Source organism: Monodelphis domestica, chromosome 4 (genome assembly GCF_027887165.1).
Source record: "Monodelphis domestica isolate mMonDom1 chromosome 4, mMonDom1.pri, whole genome shotgun sequence".
Classification (NCBI taxonomy): Eukaryota; Metazoa; Chordata; class Mammalia; order Didelphimorphia; family Didelphidae; genus Monodelphis; species Monodelphis domestica.
In genome coordinates, this window is record NC_077230.1 from 166,344,483 (window position 1) to 166,367,437 (window position 22,955).

At 37.3% G+C, this 22,955-nt stretch overlaps 1 protein-coding gene across 10 annotated transcripts in view; it reads right to left on the reverse strand.

Annotated features, from left to right (window-relative positions):
• The window catches only part of RBMS1 (RNA binding motif single stranded interacting protein 1), a 284,075-nt gene that overhangs the window by 61,199 nt on the left and 199,921 nt on the right, over nt 1–22,955 (reverse strand). For all 10 annotated transcript variants that reach the window (XM_007494251.3, XM_016433662.2, XM_056793945.1 and 7 more), the window contains one exon: nt 14,524–14,615. In XM_007494251.3, the coding sequence (XP_007494313.1) occupies nt 14,524–14,615 (92 nt within the window). The remainder of the gene's footprint in view (nt 1–14,523; nt 14,616–22,955) is intronic.

Consider the following 22,955-nt stretch of genomic DNA (forward strand, 5'->3'; position numbering starts at 1 on the left):
ACCTTTGTGGAATGACAATTCTTCTCTGCTATTTGCCAGAGCTGTTTACCTAAAAATAACCAAGCTCCATTTTGCTATTTTTAGGTGCACAATTCCAGCATACAGTTGCGAGAGCTTTGATTGTACATAACAGGCAATTATAGATAATTGTTGAATTCTGAGAGTCACAGATTGGCTCTGAATCAGGCTACTTGGAACCCCCCATGGTTATGCTACTCTGATCTGACCATTTAAAATTTTTGTTATTTTCAAACCTTCTGGATTCTGATTAATTGGAGGTAAATGGGAAAGGGGAAATTTGGAACAGATTCATTAGCAAGACCTGAAAATTTCATTTAAGTTGCATCAGAGGAAAATATTTGGCCAAGAATACTATGAGAGAACATTGAATCAAAACAGTAGAATAAAAGCATAAGACAAATTACCATAAATAATCTTTTTGTTTCTTTGTAGCAGAAAAATCAGCAAAAACCAAAGAAGTAAAAATGAATCTTTTTAAGAGACTGAAACTTCTATGAATATTTATTATGTCAATGTTCATAATCATCAGGGGGAAAGCTTACATTAGATCAGCAATATTCCTGTTAAGTTCATACTTTACCACTACAGTTTTGAGATTAGGATAGTTTTAATGATTCTAGAATTAACTTGTTTTTAGATCCTATTTGATTATTATATTTTTATATAATGAAGAATGTAGGTTTATGGCATCCCTTTTAATAAGCATGATTTGTAAAATTTTTAATTGATGTTTTAGCCTTGGGCAATAATATCATACTCATTATGGCAGTTTGCATTTCTAAATGCAGAATCCTTGGGAAACTACAGTGAAAATGTATTTGGTATGCGTTGTACATCTGACTTTACATAAAATGCCTAGTTTTGTGTTTATATTAGTCTAAGTTAAACTTTAAGTTAAACCCATTACTGTAAAGGGCACCAACATCCTGCCAGTGCCCCAGGCTCACAACCAAGGTGACATCCTCTACTCCTCACTCTCTCCCTATCTCCTTCCCCATTCCCATATTCAAATCTGTTGCCAAGACCTGTGGATTTCACCTTTGTAACATCAAATATGTTCCCTCAGGGCCCCCTCCCTTTAACATCTCATACTTGGATTATTGTAATAGATGGCTGGTGGGTCTATCTATGTCACTCCTCTGCTCAATAAACTCCAGTGACTCCCTTTCACCTCCAGAATCAAATACAAAATGCTTTACTTGGCATTTATTTGGCCCATAATGAGGCTAAACCTTTGACTTCCTTCCAGTTTTCTTACACTTTATTTCCCAACATATAATTTTCAGTCCAAAGACACTGGCCTCTTTGCTGTTCCAAGAACAAGAAACTCCATCCCTCAGCTGTGGCATTTTCATTGGCTTTTTCCAAAGCCTAGAATGCTCTCTCTTCTCATCACTGCCTCCTAGCTTCTCTGGTTTTCTTCAAATCTCAATTAAAATTCCATTTTCTATAGGAAACCTTTCTTAATCCCTCTTAATTCTGGAGCCTTCCCTCTGTTAATTATTTCCTATTTATGCGGTATGTAGATTGTACACATTTATTTGCCTATTATTTCTCCATTAAACTGTGAGCTTCAGGGAAAGGACAGTTTTTTGTCTCTTTTTGTATCCCCAGAGCTTTAACACATAGAAGGGACTTAATAGCAGTCTCCTTCTTGTCCAACATATAATATGGGAGATATCTATATGATACTTATTTACCTAAGCCACCTCTCTTACTACAATGTATTTGCTCCTCATCTCTGCATCTCAGAATCTTTATCTTTTAAAGATTGACTTCCATTTGGTGCAAATTTCTTAATCCTTGTAAAAAAATTTTTTCTGTGAGCTCTGTGGGAAATGAACTTTTCCTCTGAGGAAGAAAACTTGATCATCTCCTTTTTTCTTGTGTTTTGATTGGGGAAGACTCATACTACCAAAAATGGCAGTAACCTATGAGAAATTTGTAAAATGATGACTGCTTGTTTAAATTAGTAACCATGGATTCGAGAGTAAGTATAATCCCCATTCTTAAGAGTTACTCTAAGTATAAAATAAAGAAGAACATGAATTACTAGATGCATTTTTTACTTGGCTATTTATTTTGGGACTTCTCTGACTTTTTCTACTATGCCCCAGGAAACTCATTTTGGGGAAAATTTCAACATCTGAATTATCCCATCAGCCTTGATTCTCTACCTCATCACTCCCCTCTGCCTCTCTGTTTGGAGGGTAGAATCATGAATTCCAAAACTTCCATTTAAGGAGGGAGTTCTGCACAGACATATTCTCATTTCTTACCTGACTGTACTATTTCTGGGGACTTCTCTGAATTTTTCTACAATTTTCTGTCTTCTGCCTCCCACCATTACCCCAGTTTCCTTTTGTGTTATGTGCTGTCTTCTCCCATTATATTGTAAACTTCTTGAGGGTAGGGGCTGTCTTTTGCTTCTTTTTTTTTTAGTCCCCTAGCTCTTAGGACAGTGCCTGGCATATGGAACATACTTAATAAATGTTTACTGAATATTAGATTATTCAAGAATTGTGGCACCTGGACTTTGCTAAGATTCTTTAGTTTAAGACCTGGGAATGCACTAGAAAGGATGATACTTTCTACTATATACATATAATTTCTACATATAATACTATGGCAGAAAGGGTATAAAGAGAAAATCACAAAATGTATGAACTTCTTTAATGGCATAAGAACTTTTAGAATTATTCTGGGTCTCCTGTGAAGAAATGTTTCCATGACCTTTAATCATGAAAAAGGGCTCTCAGCCTCCACTGTTTGCAGAGGTGCTGACTGAATTGCTTCACCAGATCTTCCTTGATGAATACAAAAGTGTGGTCCATTAGAGGACAATTCATATGAACTGTCAGATACACCAAGGTTACCTTAGCACAGCTGTAGTCATCACTTTCTAGTAGAGTAGTCTTTCACTACTCTACCCCTCAAGTCACTAGAGAGCTATCTAGAATTTGGGACCATGATCTTTGCTAAAAGCAATGCTTGTTGGGACTGCAAATGTTTATAGGAGTAGAAAAAAGGAAAGATTAAGGGAGTAAAGATGTGATTTCTTCCCACTCCCACCACCGTTTAGTTATAGTATTTGGTCACAAATGATGGGGTTTTAATGTGGTATCAAGGTGTTCTAACCATGCCCATGATGACTAGAAAGGCTAAACTGCTAGGTCCAAATCAGGAGTCAAAGGTAGAAAAAGAGCCAGGCCCTTGGGACAAAATACCAAGGGGTTGGAGGATGTAGAAGAAAGAAGATGAGAGGATGTCTATCTTGATCCTGCCTACTCAGTTCCATCCTCATGCTTCCTAATGTTATGCTTTCTTATTATTTGTGTCTGTCATGTTACCAAAGCAGAGAATGCAAGTTCTTGAAGATATGTCTCTTTATGTCTTTGTACTCCAAATACTTAACAATGACTTGAACACAATGGGTATTAAATATGTTTGCTGAAATGAAAGGAATTCTTTAAATAAAATCTATCTTAGGATTCATTATTAGACATAACAATAATAAACTAAGTTAAATGGCTGACCCCTGCTATTTAAGATATGTATATACTTATATGCATACATATATATATGTGTGTGTATATATATATATATATATACTTACACATATTCACACACACAGAAAACATATTTTGAATGTGATACTTTGTTGTGGATTCAGATGCAATGATGGTAATATAGTAGTATTTTACATGAAATACAAATAAAATAACATGAAATTCTATGCTAATGATCTAGAGAGTTATTTATATAATCACCCAGTATTCCTTAAAGGGTATCGAATATCCTGATGAGTCACAGAAAGTAATTCAAATTTTTAGACCATGTCAGTTCAAAATTTAAAATCACTGGAGGAAAATTCTAAGAATTTATCAGGCTTCTAAATTATTTACTTGATTTAGATTAAAGCAACTTTGCAAGCATTGAAGTCCATTAATCTATGTGGGGGTGGGGGGGAAAGGCAAACTCTTTACTAAGTCCCAATACATATATAAGGCATAGTGACAATCGTTCTCAATTAGAAAACCACATTCATAACTATCTTAAAGTGTAGTTACTCTTTTAGCACTTCTTCCCTTAAAAAAACAAAAAAAAATTGAGTAATTTATAGGAATAATATCTAATAGCACCAGTCATTTTAACATTGAATTTACCAAACTGGAACATTTCATACTTTTAACAATTTCATTGAGAATGAGCAATTAAAAAAAAAACAATGAGAACCATTACACTGTTTCCAGTACATAAAGAGGGTCTTAAACATAATGCTGTATTCTATTTTGTAGACGATGGACAAAAATATAAGGAATGTGACATGAGAGGCAAAAGGTTCCTTTATGACCTAGACATGAGAAAGGTTCAACAGCTTCTCTAATAAGTAAAGAACTGAAATCTACATTGTCTAGAAGTCTAGAAGAGAGAGGAACAAATGAGGACTAATGTTCACTTAAGTTGAAAAGTGGTGCTCAGAGGTGTAAAGCTCTAATATATCATCTGAAAGAAATTAACAATAACCTCCCTGTGTGTATGTAACAGTTCCTAAAATGCAAGAAAGGGACTTGGCAAGATGATCAGACATCTGTTTTCTCTTGCACTAAATAGGGTCACCAACCAGCAGATAGCCATTTAGGACCATGTGACTACATGCTGCTCACAGCACGGTGAATCTTCTCTTCAAAAGGGATTAAAACCTCTGTTTGCTTTCTTGCTTTCTTATCCATCAAGAAATCATTTTCATGTTTGCTATCAAACTGTCAACTAGACAAATAAATAAGGTACCTTTAATTTATGATAATTTGATGAGATTCAGAAATCCTTAAGAAGTAATAATTTGCTCAAATGAACTTTTTTAATAGATAGCATCAGTGTCATTTTAAGTTACATTGCTATTACTCAAAGATGAAGGTCTTTTGGCTTATCTCATTTTAATTTTGTATGAAACACAGCTTAAATATTAGTGAGAGGAGTAACAGGATGTTAAGGACTCTTAAGCGAGAAAGGCTGCAATAATGATTTGTTATGTTTGTCTTCCCAGTGTTGCTCTTTCTTTGATTTCCTGGAGTCAAATTTTAGAAGACAGCTAGCTGAGATGGTGGTGGGAGCACTGATGGTGGGAGAGACATTAGAGCTCTGGGAATTCTAGAATGTAACCTCCTGGCCATCTTCCATCATTTGTTAAGTTTCCTGGATTAAGACAAGCTACTAGAAGTTACAGATATTAGAGGTTACAGTCATACCATCCTCACCCCCACGCCATTCTTAAAAAGTACAAATCTTCATTTTTTAAAAGAACTTCCTAATTCAGTTTTGAATATCTGTGGGGCACTCTAACTCACACAGCCAGTACTGCAGCTGCTGTCATAATTCTCTCCACAACTACCTCCTTTTTCCAGTGCTAGAAAGAGACAGTTTCTGTTTTTAGTTAAGTAGATCACAGTTTAATGAGAGACAAGGAAATAAAAATTTATCTGTGTACACTTATGTACAAACAAGGTATCTATGGGATAAACTGGAGATAATCAATACAGGGGAGGCATTAGCATCAAGGCAGAAAGGCTTCTAGGAGAAGGTGGAATTTTAGCTGGTTGTGAAGGAATTCAGGGAAGCCAGAAGGCTGAGATAAGAAGAGAAAGAGTCAGGAAAATGAATGGAGTTGGGAAATGGAGTAAATCATTTGAGGCACAGCAAGGAGGCCAGAATCATGGAATGGTACAGTAAGAGGGGAGGGGCTGAGTGTAAAGCCTGGAAAGGTAGGAAGGGGCCAATTCATGAAGGACTTTGGGACACCAAACAAGACATTTTATATTTGGTCATAGAGGAGGAGGTGACATGTTTAGTCTATACTTTAAAAAGGTCAATTTGACAGCTAAATGGAGGATGGACTGTAGTGGAAGAGACTTGCAGTCACCAGAAGTTTAATGCAATAGTCCAGTCATGTGAATTTCAAGACTACTCCACCCTATTCAGGCCATTCTTTAGAAGATCTGATTTAGCTATTTCCTGATCAATAACAATAGAGATGGGGTGTATGGGGTGTTCAGGGAGGGGTAGTATCTCTGGTATAGAGGGCTTGTCGTGCCCTCCTGGGGCAGCACTCCAACCTCTGACCCTCACCTGACACCCAGCTCTCACTTGTGGCTCCCAGTAGCTGCTAGCATGCGGCATCGGCCACGCCCCGGGCAACAGCTTCGACAGGCCGGCTAAGCCTCGTGAGGGTAGCCATCGGGTCTTCGACCCCTGGTGAACCAGGGCTTTGCTCACCCAGCATGTGAAGACTGCTTTGGCCGAACAGATGGAAGAAACCAACAAGAAGGTTCAACGGCTGAGATGGCGACTCAGCAAAGCACTGTGGAGTGCTTAGGGCGTGATGGAGCACAAAAGACAACACGGCCACCCAATGCAGCTGAGGAAGTCTCCAGGTGTAATGATTTTTCATGCCACTGGACCCAGGTTTCCAATGCCGAGAGAGTGGGACTGTCTCTGTGCATCGACTCTTCCACTTAAATCTCCTTCACGCACAAGTGTCTTTGTGCACACTCATCTACATCACAGATGAAAGCGCACAAAGACAATCGTCATTCTCGGTTATTGAGAGACTACTACTACTAACAATAGAGATACTTGGAATAACAGAATCAGGTCTTGGAAACTACAATCTCCACCCTACTCAGGGTAACAAGATTAGGAAGGGCTGCAGCAAACTCAAGATTTAATTATTTGAGAATATGGCCTTCAACAGACATGTGCAAAAAAGGACAGACCTTTGGGTAGTCCTAGGTCAAGCTAGAGCCACCATTGGCACATGTGAGCCGCAGGAAGTGAGGTGGAGAACAGCCTCTGGAGTTCTTGGGACTTCCTGTGAAGAGGGCTAGAGGCAGTTTGAAGCTGGTGCTTGAGGTTGGAGGAGCCCTGGGGACTGCTTTCCTTCAGATTGGTCACGTGAGTGATAAGGACTGATCCCCTTTCTCTGCCTTGGCTATCCAAGACCTTAAAGCCTGCTTTGACTCAGCCTGAGCTGGAGTGGGGTCTGAGTTAAACCTCTTTCCTTTTCTCCCTTTCCTTTCTCTCTCTCCCACTAATACTTTCTTCCTCCTGTTGTAATTAAAAACACCATAAAAATTTAGTAACTGACTTGAGTGTTTCATTTTGGAATTACATAAGTGAATTCCTTGGCAACCTTAAATCAATATATATATATCAGTCTTTTAAAGTGATTTCAATACAGTTATGAGCTGATTGACACCAGGGTCAAGGCAATGTTAAAGGAGAACAGGGGGCATGTACTAAAGATGTGAACAAAGGGTCTGCCAGGATTTGACAATGGATTAGATAAAGAAAATGAGAGAGAATGAGGAGTCATGGATGACACCTATAAACCTGGACAACTGTGAAGATGGTGGTGCCCTTAACAGACAAAGGGAAGTTCAGAAGAAGAGAGGATCTGGAGAAAGATTGAGAGTTTAGACATACTGAGTTTAAGATATCTTCAGGAGACAAACTGGACAGAGCACTGGGCCTGGAGTCAGGAAGATCTGAATTCAAATCTGGCCTCAGACACTTAGTAGCTGTGTGACACTAGGCCATTCACTTAACCTGTTTGCTTTGATCCACTGGAGAAGAAAATGTCAAACCATTCCAGTATCTTGCCAGAAACCCCCCTGGACAGTATTGGTATGCTATGGTTTGTGATGTTCCAGAGAATAAGAGCCAATCAAATGACTCAACAACAATAACAACAGGGCATCCAGTCTGAGATTTCTAATAGGCACATGGAGATGTGAGACTACTTACTGTATGTCAGGAGAAAAGTGGATGGATAAGTAAATTTGAGGATTATCTACACAGAGAACATGTTTGGGGGCTAAGATCACCAAGTGTCAACATTTGGAGGAAGAGGAGAAGAAAGTCTGGGACAGAGCCTTGGGGGAAACATTCATAATTTATGAGTGACTTTGATGAAGATTCAGCAAAGGAAACTGAGGAGTAGTTGGATTGGTAGGAAAACCAAGAAAGAACAGTGCCACAAAAACCTAGAGAGAAAAAGGTATACCAAAGAGAGCAGTGTCAGTGATGGTATCAAAGTCTTCATTGAAGTCAAGAAGGAAGAGGATTCAGAAAAAAGTCACTGGGTTTTCAAATTAAGTGATCACTGGCTGCTTTGTAGAGTAGTTTTCTTTGAATAATAAGAATGGAAGTCACAGTTCAGTTAAGAGAATAATAAGAATGTGTACACTATAGATGACTTTTCAAGTTTAGTTATGAAAGGGAGGAGAAACATAGGAAGATAACGAACAGATATGTCAAATGGTAGTTTTTTGAGGTTGGACATATTTGTAGATAATGTTGGAAGCAACTAGTAGACAAAGAAGATTAAGGGGATAATAGAGGGGGAAATCTACTAAAGGAAATGGGATCACTAGTGTAGATATAGGGGTTTTCTTTGGCAAGAAAGGTTACCTCTTCATGTGTGATGGAAGAAAAGCCTTCAGACAGCAGCAGAGGGCTCACATACAGCAGTAGAGGGCATCTGAGTGATGTGAGACAAGGAGGGAAGAAGGAGGTCTGGGTGAATGGTCTCAATTTTTAAGTGAAATATGAAATATGATTCAGGCTTCTCTGCTGATGAGATCAGGGAAAGGGAAACAAGGGTAAGTTTGAGGAGGGAAAGATTGTAAAGGTTATAAAGTGGATCAGTTGGGAATGTATAGACTGATGAAAGGGTCCAGCTGAGTTTATGAAATGTTATCTGGTCAGAACTGTTTTGTGATTTTTTCCAATTTTGTTCAGCAGTATGTGAGTAAAAGCAGAGGCAATATTATGTTTGGCAGGATAATATCAATGATAGGATAAAGGTGTAAGAGACTCGGAGAAGAGGATGATATTGAAGAGTTGAATTGTTCCATGTCAAGATAGATAAGAGAAGGAATTTAGTTAGGGTAAGTATGATGGCCTGGAAAAAGACTGAGGATTTTAGGAACTAGAGTAAATTTGAAGAAAAGGTTTAAGGGTTATAAGAGGATTGTGATCAAATAATGCAATTTCAGGTTTCATGAACATGAAAGCAGAGCATTTGTGGATGTTGGCAACAGCAGGAGTATGACCATTCTTGTGTGTAGCTGAGGCATGGGGAGGGGGAGTAGGTCATAGGAAATAAGTAAATTAGAAAGTTAGAGTGTTTAAGGGGGAAATCTATCTATCTATCTATCTATCTATCTATCTATCTATCTATCTATCTATCTATCTGTCTGTCTGTCTGTCTGTCTGTCTATCTATCTGACTGTGTATGTGTGTGTCTGTCTGTCTGTCCGTCCGTCCCATGGTATAAAGGCAGGAATTAGGGAGGAGAGAGACTAATTCAGGCATTAAATCCATTGGGGGAAACAAGAGGATTAGTCTGGAGGTCAGTAGACATGAGATGCCAGAATTCTGATTAAGTAGTAGATGTGAATTGAATAAAATTCAAAAGGGGAAAGGTTACTGAGCAATGGTGATAGAAAGTGAGCTTGAGGATAGCAGTGGGGTGAAAGGAGTGTTCCAATTCCTCTATCTAGATCTGTGGGTCAGGAAGAATAAGTGAAACTGCTAACAAGGGCGGTCAAAGGAGGTTGGTACCATGTGGAGTAGGATTTATGCCAAGTTCTCAGTAGAAGCTAGAAGATGAAAGGAGTGGGAATGAAAAAGATATAAGAAAGCAAGGTTGTTTACCATGGAGCAATGTTCCTGAAGGCACAGTGGAAGAGATGGATAGCTTTAGAGTGGGATAATGGAAGGGTTAGGTTGAGTGGGATTGGAAAAAGGGAACAGGCAGTGGGGAATAGAGAACAGGGTTGGAGCAATAACAGCTTGAATGGGGAAGGCATAATCAGGTGGGACTTGTCAATCAATGAAGAACAGGTTCAAATTGGGTTAATATTTTTAGGGCTTGGCATAGGGTACCTGGAGTCAGGAAGATCTGAGTTCAAATTGGTACTCAAACACTAGCTGTGTTTGTCTTGTTCGTCTCAATTTCCTCATGTGTAAAATTAGCTGGGATAGGGAGGAAAGGAAGGAAAGATGTAGGGGGAAGGGAGGCGAGGAGATGGGACACAAGGGGGAGGGAGAGAGTGATTGGCCCTTAATAGACCAGTGGAGGGAGCCAAAAGAATGGAGTTTTTCTCCTTTCCTTGCAGGAACTCCAAGCAAAGAGATTAACAGAAACAATATGATGAAATGAAGTTTGTATGAACAGGCCCCAACAGAAGGCAGACAGGAATAGGTTAAGATAAGTTGGAATGGTGTCTTTCTGCATATTCATGTAGTCATGATGAGGCCAGGTGAGAATGAGAGAGTGAGAGAGAGAGAGAGAGAGAGAGAGAGAGAGAGAGAGAGAGAGAGAGAGAGAGAGAGAGAATGCCATGTGTATGTTTCTGTTCCTTGAGAGCAGAAGCAGGAAGGTTCTCCAGGCAAATGAAAAGTAAGAAAAAAAAAAGATCAGATCATTCCCTAATAGATAACTCTCAAAAATTATGAAGTTTTTTAAAGAGTGAAACCTACTAAAAATAAGATGAAAGATTGTTTTGTTACTATTAATAAAATAAATGCAAATTAAAATGGCTGAAGTTTCATTTCAAGTCCAACAAATGGCTAAGAATTTCAGAATTTTCACTTAAAATAGGAAGTTCAGGGTGATAATTTTTGTTTTTGTTGGCAATATGAAAAGGCTGAGTCGACTAGACTGATAGTGTTCAAATACCTGTGGCTCCAGAGAGTCTAGGTATTTTAACATGTGCCCTCCCCCAACCTACAAGTCATTCTTTCTAGCATTTAAAATATCTCTGTGATTTTAATAATTATCTTTTAAAGGCATTTTCAAGAAACCCATTTTTATCCAGGCTATGGTGATCTGAGATTTATAATTTTCAAAATCTTGGCACACTGCCAGTTTATCAATGAGCATAATATAAGGTAACTATACAAAGATAACTTGGGTAGAAACTATTACTATTAGTCCATGGGAAAGAAAGAATTCAGAATTCATTGTTGACAAGATATGCAATGTCCCTCCTTTCTGGACAAAGCTTTGACGCCTAATATCTATATCATTCCACCAAACAATTCAAATGCTGAAATACATAGAATCATATGTGCATACTTGTTAAAATACTTTGAAAACTAGGTATTGCATAACCACAATTAGATTTAAATCTTGGAAACCATTTTATTTACAAAAATATTACCACAAAGAAAATTATTCTACTTCATGGACAAACAGCCTATGAAATCTTACTATTCTGTTCTCTAAGTTTTCATTGAATATCAAGTTAAAAAACACGCAATTTCCTGAAGTTAAAAATGATCCAAAATGAAGCAAATCCGGGGTTCTAGTTTCTCCACTGTTATCTACTTTGTGACCAAAGTGTTTAAAAAGTTAGGCGCCATGAGCTACTTTTCTGTACCTCAGTAGAAGTCAATTCCTAATATACTGATTCTTATTATTGTCTGAACACACACACACACACAGACACACACACACACACACACACACACAAACAAAATCCTATTCATCTGCGGGGTAGTTCTCCACTGAAGGATTGCATAATGCCATGACTATATTTTGGCACTTCAATAATGCCCTCTCCTCCACCTTTGAATTCTCCCTTAATGTTCCACCATATCTGCCCTGTTAATCCTGAACAACTACTACAATTTACCTCTTCTGTTCCTCCTTAACTGACAAATGTTGATGGATGAAATCAGTAAAGTATGCTGAGTCTACTACAACTTTAGGTTATTTAACTTTAAGTGAGCACTTGATGCCTTGTGGCAATATTTTTTTAGCCATAGTTTATTGATATATAAATTCCTTATAATTTTTCAAAGCTTATTCTCTCTCTAGGAGAGAAAGGTAGTACAATGGATTTAGCACTGAGCCTGGAGCCACAAAGACTGTAGTAAAAAATTAGTCTCAAACACTAGTTCTATGAACCTGAACAAGTCATTTAACCTCTGTCTGCCTCACTTCCCTTATTTTAAAAATGAGGATTATAATAGTACCTACCTCCAAAGGTTATTGTGAGGACCAAAGACATTGTATTTGTAAAGCATTTAGTAAATTGCCTGGCACATAGTAGGTATTTTATAAATGCTTATTCCCCTCTCTCCCCCACAACTCCTCCTTTTCTTCTCTAGCTTTCTTGGCTGATGATCTGAGTTCTTACTTTACTGGAAAGGTAAAGACTTAAGGAGAATTCCTTTGACTCCTTTCAAATCTCTGGGTCCCCACCGATGGGGACCTCAAGTCTCAGAGCACGGGGCTCTCCTTCCCTGCCATAACTAAACAAGCACTCACAATTCTCTCTTCCTGTCTCCTCCCAAAGACCTTATACTTCACTTTATCACTTATTTCCCTCCCTCTCCCTACTTCCCTTCCCCTCTTTACCACCCACCACCATGTTCTGCCTTAGAATCAACACTAAAAAATGGTTACAAGGCACAAGAGTGCTATGGGATAGACTGTTGGGATTGACTTGTCCACAGTCACATAGCTAGAAAGTGTCTGTAGCCTGATTTGAATCTAGGACTTTCCATCTCTAGACCTGGCTCTCTCTCCACTGAGCTATCTAGTTGTCTCAAGTCATCTCTTAGAAATTTTCAATTTCTCTTTTTACTAGCTACTTCCTTCCTTTTGGGCTACAAATATGCTCAATCTTCAACCCAAACCCACTAATAAAATTCTCTTTTCACACACAGCTAATTCCAGAACAAGTGAACACTTAAAGGGCCCTCAGGAGGTTTATTTAGGTTAATCCTTTCATTTTATAGAGGAGGAAACTGAGAACCAGGGAAGACAAGGAGCTTGTCCAAAGTTGCAGCTAGCAAGAGACAGAGGACTTGGGCTCTTCAATTCCAAATCCAGTGATCACTTCACTAATCTCTTCAAAATCTCTAGCATCCATACCCATACCCTTCCTTCCTACTTTTACTGTAATCACTTCAGATTAAACACTCTCTCTCTCTCTCTCTCTCTCTCTCTCTCTCTCTCTCTCTCTCTCAACTTGAAACTCTAACAGTTTTCCCTATTTAATGTTCTTGTCTCCAGTTTATTTTCTCCTGAACTCTTTTATACAAATGCCCAAATAATCTGCTGTGATCACATCTGCTCTCTACTAAAAAGTCTCTACTGCCTTCCCATTGACTATTGAATAAAAGTTTAACTTCTTGTTTTTAGATTCAAAGTCCTTCAGGGTTGGAATCCAATCTACTCTGCCAGTCTAATCTCATACTAGTTACTTTTACATAGTCTACATTTTTGCTAAAAAAAGAAATTCTCATCTTCTGGTCTCACCTGCCCTCTTATCTATCTGCCTTTACTTTTATTCTGCCCTTCATGTCTGCATTGAGCTCTGTTCCCATCTCATCTGTTGGAGATCTCTCTCTCTCTCCCTTTCCTTCTCAAGTTTTTCCTTTTTTTTTCATTTTAAAATATTTTTCCAGGTTTACATGATTCATGTTGTCTCCCACCAATTTTTCCTCCCCCCTCCTGGAGCTGAAAAGCAATTGCACTGGGTTCAGTTTTTACCTTCTCATAAAGCCTTCCTAGCAATTCCCTGACCAGATGAAGATGCTATCCAATCCCACAGTACTCTGACTTACCCTTAACACTTATATTCTAGTTTGTGTCATAGTTATATATGTATAATTTCCCCCCTAATTTTCTCTAACAATTAATGAGAAAATATTTTGCAACTTAAATTTGCTTTTAGATCTCACTTCATATACACATACAACATGTGTCTTTCATTTGTAGAAAGTATTTTTCTATTAGTTTCTTGAAACAGAGGTAAGCTCTAAACACTGTTGTCATACTGCTAGAGGGTTGAATTTACTAAAGCAGCACTTATTTTAAAAACTAATAGCCACTGAGTTTAAAAACAAACATTTATTTGGATACATGAAGAAATATAGCTGTCACTTCCTCCTATACCTAGATTTATTGAATGTAATTTATAAAATTTTAAGAAAAGCTTTTGCTTTTTTGGCAAGTCATATTTTAGGAAATGATTTTCACAGATTCAATAGCTACTGGTAGGCATGTGGAGACTTGGGACAAGTATGAAGGACAACATGCCAAAAAAATACTTTAAAAATACATAGCTGTGGGGGCAACTGGGCAGCTCAGTGGATTGAGAGTCAGGAGAGTCAGGCCTAGAGACAGGAGGTCCTAGGTTCAAATCTGGCCTCAGACACTTTCCAGCTGTGTGACCCTTGGCAAGTCACTTAACCCCCATTGCCTAGCCCTTACCACTCTTCTGCCTTGGGCAGAAAGTAAGGGTTTAAAAAATATATATATATATCTAGCTGTGATTCAATGCTAGCAAATTAATTTATCTGCCATCTACAGATGCAGTGTTATTTGGTTCACTGGAATGGGTGATTGAGAGGGTAGGATGCCTAAAAAAAAACAAACCAACAACAAAACACCAGAAAAGCCATTACTAACTTATAGCTTACCTTTGCCATCTGGGCTTGAACTCCAGTAGCCTTTAGAGCTGAAACTGCTTTCTGGGCAGCAGCTGGGCTGTCAAAATCCACAAAACCATAACCTAAAATTAAAAACACACTTAGACTAAGAAAAAGCCATTGAAATGTGAAAAATATATATGTATATATATAGTGCTCTATAAACCTTAATGTTCAATATATAGATATGTAATCCTAAGTGCCAGCTATTATTATCAATATCAATATTCAAACCAAAAAAAAAAGAAGAAAGGAAGGGAGAAAAAAAATCAAAATTGGATTATAACCATATTTTCCTCAAAAAAAATTGAAAAATATAATCCAAAAGGCAAAATGAAGAGGCTAAAAGAGGCCAGAAAACATCTCAATGAAATACTACTTGCTCTCCTTGCTAAGCTGAGGGAAATGGCAGCCAAAGTCAATGGTGAGATCCTCATCACCTCATGCCTAGACTACTGGAATAGTTTTCTTATTGGTATTTCCACCCAAGTCTTTCCCCACTCTTCTCCACCTTTCCAGTCAGTTACCAAAGTTTTCCCTTAAGTACAGGTCTGACAATGCCACCCTCCTACTCAATAAACTGTAGTGGCTACCTTTTACATCCAGAATCAAATGTTTAGTTTCTAAAATCCCTTCATCATCTAATCCTGCTTCCTACTTTTCTAGTCTTCTTACATTTTTCCTCTTTCTGTATACTATATCCTTTCTGGATTTTGCACAACTCCATCTCTCAACTTATTTTCACTAATGTCCCATGTTCTTCCTCCTCATCTCTGCCTCTGGCTTCCTTGACTTAGTTAAATCTGACCTGCAAGAATTCTTTTTCTATTTCCCTTAATGTTTTTGCCTTCCCACTAAGGAATTTCCTATATCTTGTATATATACCAACTTTTTTACATAAAACACCCTCCACTAGAATGTGAACATCTGTCCATGCCTTTCTTTAGATCTTCAACACTTCAACAACCTCTGGCACATAGGAAGCATGTAATAAATGCTTGTTGAGTGAATGACACTCCAAAACTCTGCCCTAAGGAGATCAATTGCTATTGAAGAGACTGGCCTGACAAAATACGTGACAGATGACAACAGTCCACACCATTACAGAGTTGGATGGTCAAACCCTTGAGCTAAACCATCAGTATGTATAACTTGTACTGCAAACGGGCTATCATATTCTGAAGGGCATTCAAATCTATTATAAAGCCAAAATTATAGAAAACTAAAGGTCCTGTGCTTCCTAGGATTCAGAGATTCTAAGCTAGGATTCAAACTTAAGAAATTTTCTGTTTGCTTTCTAAGCTTTTTGCATGAGACTAGATACAGAAAAATCCCACTATTTTAGGATTACACCAGGCAACTGGCATGGAGAATGAGTTCATTGGGAAACTAAAACATTAGCTACTTACTCACCCAATAAACCTGCCCAGAATTCCTTGATGCTTACATCCATTTTAGAGCCACAAGTTGGGGAAATTAGTACACTTTCTTTACAATGACTCTCTGCTCAGTTGTCCCAAAGCCCAGGAGAATGAGGGTCTATTTATTTGGTTCTTCTCCTGTGCTACTGGCAGATAAACTCCTAGCTCCTACTCTCATGAAAGTCAGGGTTGACCACTACAAATTACTCTCTACCCTAGCACTCCCAACCTTCAAATCTCTTATTTCTAACCATTTCAGACCTACCATACCATATTTGTGATAGAATTCCTCTTCATGTTAAAGAATGCTACAAAATTACTGATCTATCAGATGCAAAAACAATCTCTGATGACTATTAAGATGCAGAAATAGTAGAAGATGTGAAAGAGGCTGAGGCATCTTGCCATGGAGTTAGTAACTAGGGAGGTAGTGTACAGTGAAAAAAGATTGCTAGTTAGGAAGCAAAAGACCTGAGTTTGAATCTCAGCTCTGCAGATTCTTCATTTCTATTCTCAGTCCATTATTCTTATTCTCCCCTCATCTTCTTTCCTTCATAATTATGACCTTATGGTTGATGAGTTCAGGTACACTCATATTTTTTCTTTCTAATCCCTCTCCCTTTGTCATACTGCCATTGATACCTTGCCAGTCCCCAATCCTAAATTACTTTCTCATATTTTCCAAACTCTGATGCAATTGCTGCTGGTTCTGATGTAAATGTATATTGCTTAATTTCAATTTAGCCCTCACTAAAACATAGCAATTCTTTTATTTTCCCTCACCAATACACTACATTCTCCCTATGGTGGCTCTTCTAAACTTTCTATCTTACACTGTCCTAATGCTCTTATACTGCCATACTGTCCCTCTGGGCAGAGGAACTCAACTCATACTATAATGAAGGAAAAAAAAAGATCTACTGTGACTTCCAATTTCTCCTCAACTCAACACAATCCCTCCACAGCATCCCCACTCATTGCTTCAGTCTCTTACAAAGGGATAGCCTTCCCCTATGCAAAGCCCATTTCCTATGCTTGTGTTCTTACTAGTCTTAACTCATTCTCTCCTCCAAAACCAGATCCTGAAGAAGCTTTCCTAAGATTTTCCTTCTCTTGTCTTCATCCTCAATATCTTCTCATTGGTTCAAATATGCTATAATCTGTTCAAGCTACCATCCAACATCATTTTTCTCTCTTTTCTGAATAAACTTCTAGAAAAGGTTGTTTGAACTTTCCTCTATTTCCTTGTCAATGGGTCTACTTAAGTTCAGAGAGATTTATCACCAGAGCATCATTTCAATTCAGTAAACATTTAAATTTTTAATGGAGAGTACTAAGCTAAGAAAGAAATAATAGTTAAGACAACAATGTTTCTGTCCTCTTGTAACTCATAGTGGAACACACACACACAAACAAAAATTCATACTAGAGAGGTGGGAAGCACCTGTATTATAATCATTAGAAAGCTGTTCTTAGAGTCAGGAAGATCTGAGCTTAAGTCCCACTTCTGACACATTCTGAGTATGTATCCATGACCTTTTATTATCTGGAGTTATTTATCCAAATGAAATCACAAATCCAATAAGCAAATACACACACACATAAATAAGAAGTTTGGTAAAGGATTATATTAAGTATTGTGGGTAGTTGGAGGAGCAGTGACAGAATCTCATTAGAAAGATGAAAGAAGATTTTTAAAAGAAGATAGTATTTTAGTTAGGTTTTAAAGGATGGGTAGAAATTCTGCCACATGTGAAGAGGTAGGGGTATGCTATTCCAGGTATAACACAATATGAGCAATGGCAGAAGAGAAGTGACTCCTGACTACAGTCAAGATTATACTGTGTGGTGGATTATGAAGAAAGGAAGGTGGCAAAATATAGAGATGCTTGAATGCCAGACAGTTTTAACTTCATTGGGTAGACAATAAGAAGCCATGAATAGATTTAGACATAACTATACATAAGGATTTTTTTGGCCAAAGTAAATCATGAAGACACTCAAATATCAGGTGTCAATTTATGTCTGTGGAAGGTGCTGCCACACCAGTGAAATGACAAGACTCTTAAAGTACTGCTACATTAAAACTTCTTGTATGCTATTTCTGCCTTGTCTCTTTATTTGAATTATCATTTCTTCAAAGGCAAAAGTAAATATAACTTTTGAAATTTAGTACCACCTAATATCATTTTACATACCTCTAGATTATGTAAAAAAAAATCTTAGTTCATGATAATGATAATATCATTATCTAACTAAAAAACTAGACAGAAGGAGAGGTATATATCAATAATAAATAGTTTGGGGGAGGTTTAAAAAACACAATGTCCTCATAATAATGATATTCTCTGGATGAAATATTGTAATGAAAGGACATATTAGACACGGCTTGAGAGAAACAAGCAATGAAAGATCGGTGAACCTGAGGAAATAAGATGAATACTAACGTAAATTATTTGAGAACATTGTAAATGAACTCCTCCAAAGATTCAAATTGAAAAAACCAAACACATTTTGGGATGTTAATTTAGAAATCTCTTATGAACACTAGTAAAGCAACACTGACCACAGAGAATGAATCTTAAGACCAGGGGACTTGAAGTTAATACTGAATCAATGTTCTGTGGTAGCAATGTCTTATCTGATTTATCACCTTAAAAACAAGTGGCACAATACAAGTAACCTCGATAATGTTCTTTTTATTTGTTCAGAATGTTACTCTGGTATTGGCCCATGATCCAGCTCTACCACATCCTCTCTTCATTTAAAATAGATGTTTCATTGTAGCAATAGAATTATAGGTAATTCTTATATTTGTGGGTCAAACTCTAGGTAACCTTTTCCTTTTTCTAGCCCTAATTACCATCAATCAACTGATAAATATTTATTAAATGTCTAATATATGCCAGGTCCTGTGTTAAACACTGAGGATATAAAGACAAAACACTCTATTTCCTCAAGGAACCCAGATTATAAATGGGGAGACAACATACAAATATAGGCATATAAGATGTAGGTAAAGTAGATATATGGTAAAACTGGGAGGGGAGGAGGGGTTGGAGGAAATCAAGAAAAGGCAACAAGCATAGATGGTACTATTTGAACTACATACTGGAAGAAAACAGAGATTCCAAGAAAGAGATGAAAAAGGAGACTATTTGAGGAATGGAGTAAAAATCATAAAAAGGCAGAGTTGGAAGATAGAATTTTTATGTGAGGAAAGACCAGGGGCCTAGTATGGCTGGATCAAAAAGTGAATGGTAGGGAGTATTGCATAAAAAGGCAGAAAACATGGGATGGGAGCCAGGTTATGAAAAGCTTTTGATAATAGAGATAATATTCATCCACTGGGGTTCAATAAGGAAAGGCATGGAGAGAGTAACGTGGTCAGACTTGAGCTTTACGAAAATCACTATGGTAGCTGTGTGAATGAGATATTAGAGTAGAGAAAGTCTTGAAATAGGGGAGACCAAGTTAGAGGCTATTGAAATAATCCAGCTGTAAGCTGATGAGTGTGTGAATTAGACAGAGGCTATGTGAGTTAAAAGAGATATAGTGGAGACAGAAAAACCAAGATCTGGCAACTGACAGGTTATGTAGAATGAGTTTGAAGAAAGATGAAGAGACCATGAACTTCCATGAACTGAAGGATAGTAGTACCCTTAAAGGAAACAGAAAAGAGATAAAAAGAAGCACATTTGGGGAGAAAAGGTAGTGACTTCTGTTATATGGACATGCTGAATATTAAGATTCCTACAAGAACATCCAAACTGAAATGTTTACCGGCCAGTTAGGGATGCGGGACTGGACCTGGGAAGAGAACAGGGCTGGACATAGAGATTTGAGAGTCATCTACATTAAAAGGGTGATCAAGTACCTGTCTAATGAATGGTTTCAGGGTAAAGATAGATCAAATGAAAAATGAAGGATAACAGAATGAGGACGGAGAGAAATAGAGGTGTGGAAGAAAGAGAAAGAGAATGAAGAGGGACAGGGGAAAAGGAGAGAAGAGGGAGGAGGAAAAAGACAAAGACAAAGGAGAGGAAGGAATGTAGGTAGGAAGGTAGGTACGAAGGAAAGGGGTAAAGGGAGATGCTGTCTTCTCTGGACATGCATCTTGTATGTCAGGGAAAGTCTTACTAAGGCATTGTCAAATCTTACCACTCGTAACTATTTCTGGTGATTTTATTGGCAGGGGATAGAGAATAATACTAACAGAAAGAACCTGCACTTGGGTAAGAAACTGAAGATTTAGAGGTATAGGTGATGTTTTCAGCACAGCTGTCAGTTGAAGGTATATCTAAAAAGTGAATAGAAGGTTAATAAAGAAGATAGTGTCTGAGAATGGGATTTGGATGTCTGGATTGTGACTTTAAAAGGAATATCAGGCTCTTGGTCAAGGGTGGAATTTACTGAACAAGAAAGTTTTAAACAAAAAAGGGAGGGAGAGAAAACTGCCAAATCAAATACCACAAATAGAAACAGGAACATTGAAATAGAAGTATCAGCACAGACCAGCATTTATTTTATAGGAGATATCTAAGATGAGCATCAACAGTAAAACCTGAGGCTTCAAATACCCACATGAACTTCATTCCAAAATGAAGAAAAAAAATCAAAAACAATAACCCTGATATATATGATTGCTGTTTCACTGACATGGATTTTTGGAAGATGGGACAATATGACATATACCAGTAATAGAAAAATGAAGCTTTGATTTTTTTTTGAGAGAAAAAAATAGCCAACTAAAAGTTAACTTAATTTTTAAATTTGGCAAAATTACATAAATTATTAAACTGGAAAGGATTTCAAAGATGCTGTGTGAGAGTGATACTCAGAATCTGGATATTTGATAGGCAAAAATGATATATTAAATCTAATTGGGTGGGTTTATATAAAAACACAAATGTAGAATGTATATGTTCTACACTTGTGGTTTTAAAAAACTTAACAAGTAAAAAAAAATCTTCAGTTTCTTACCCAAATGCAGAAAGAGAACATTGTTTGAAAAAAAGGCTTAAGCCAATAATTTGACATTTCAGTAAAAAAAAAGCAATCTAAAATGTTATGAAAAATAAGTACCCAGGTCAAGGAAGGTGACAGTTCTGCTTTGTTCTGGCTTAGGCAGACTTCACCTGAAGCATTTTGTTTTATTATATGAAGGCCACTCATAAATTACATTGCAATGAGGATATTAAAGACAGACCATGCCACATGAGAATGAGATGAAGAAATTGAGGATGTGATGAGCAGAACCAAGAAAATATATACAGCAACAGAAATATTTTTTTGAAGAATGTATGTATCCACTTATAGAGAAAAAAAACTGATGAGTAGAAAATAGCAAGACATATTCTTATATATATACACATCTCTTTTTTTGTCAAATGATGTTTTCTCTAATGGGGAAAGGAAAGGCGTTACTTGGGTATTTTAATGTAACAAACAAATAAATAAATTTAAATTTAAATGAAGATATTTAAGAAATTTAACATCTTAAGGGCACAGAGTCAGAATGGACTTTAGAGGACATTTTATTCAATTTGAATCTAAACAAGAATCTTTTCTACAGCTCACCAAACAAGAAAAACCACACAACTTTTGAAGACCTTTAGTAAGGCCTTAGGACTAATTAACTTTATACCCAAACCTTCATCTCTTCTGACCTTCATTTTTTTCTGAAGGGCACCATCACCCTCCCAATTACTCATGCTCACAAACTTGGTTTCATCGTCTCCTCACTCACACTTACCTCATGTATCAATTTTTTTTAACCAAGTCTCGTTTTTTACACTCATAAGATCTTTTTTATGAATATATTCACTCACATAGCCACTCTTGTGCCTACCATCACCACTATTTGGAATTCTTGAAATAGCTTTCTAGTTATTCTCTCATTTTTCCTCATTCCACCCTCCACTCAGCTGCCAAAGTGATTTTCTCAAAGCAGAGCTCTGACTACATAACCCTTCCTCCTAGAGAGTTGCAGCTAGGTAGCATAGTGGATAAACTGTGGTCTGGAATTAGGAAGATCTGAATTCAAATTTGGTCTCTTAAATTTACCAGTTGCATGACCTGGGTAAGTCACTTAAATGCTGTTTGCCTCAGTTTCCTAAACTATAAAATGAAGATGATAATAATAGCTCCCACCTCCCAGCATTATTATAATGATAAAAAGAGATAATATCTGCAAAGCGCTTGGCATAGTAGTCATTTGATAAATGTATGTTTCCTTCCTTCATTTTCCTTCTCCCTGCTATACATACTTAATAAACTCCAGTGGTTCCTTATTATTTCTAGAATTAAATATAAAATTTTCTGTTGTGCATTTAAAGATTTAAACAGGCTCCTTCCAATCTTTCCAGTCTTCTAACATTTAATTCACTTCCACATACTTTATATTGTAGCTACACTAGTCTACTAACTGTTTCTAATACACACAAAACATTTTATCTCCTGACTTTGCATGGACTGTTTCCCAAGACTAGAAGCTTTAATTCTTCAATTCCACCTTTGAACTTTCCTTGCTGCCTTTAGAACTCAACTCAAATCCCATCTTCAGTAGATGATCTTTCCTTTTCTCCCTCCCACTCTACTCTTCACTCCTGTTCTTTCAGCACCTACCTTCTCTCTGACATTACGTTCCATCTAATCTTGTGCTTTACCCCAAGTTATTTACATGTCTTTTTCACCATTAAAACTTGAGCTTCTTGAGGTCAGGAATGGTGTTTTGTCCTTTCTTTCTATCCTCAGTGCGTAGCACAGATCCTGGCACCTCGTAAAATGCATACTAAATTCTTGTGGACTGACATTCCAATCTCATATTCTCATGCCCTTCAACCAAATCTTGTGCTCAAAGTTTCCAAAGAATAGATCTGGAAGGGGGAGAAAACAGATAAAACATTTGCTGCCCACTCATCACCATTCTGAAATCCCCCAAAAGGAAAGAATAATCCTAACATAAAAGTGATGAGATTTTTTGTTTAGGAAAGGGAAAAG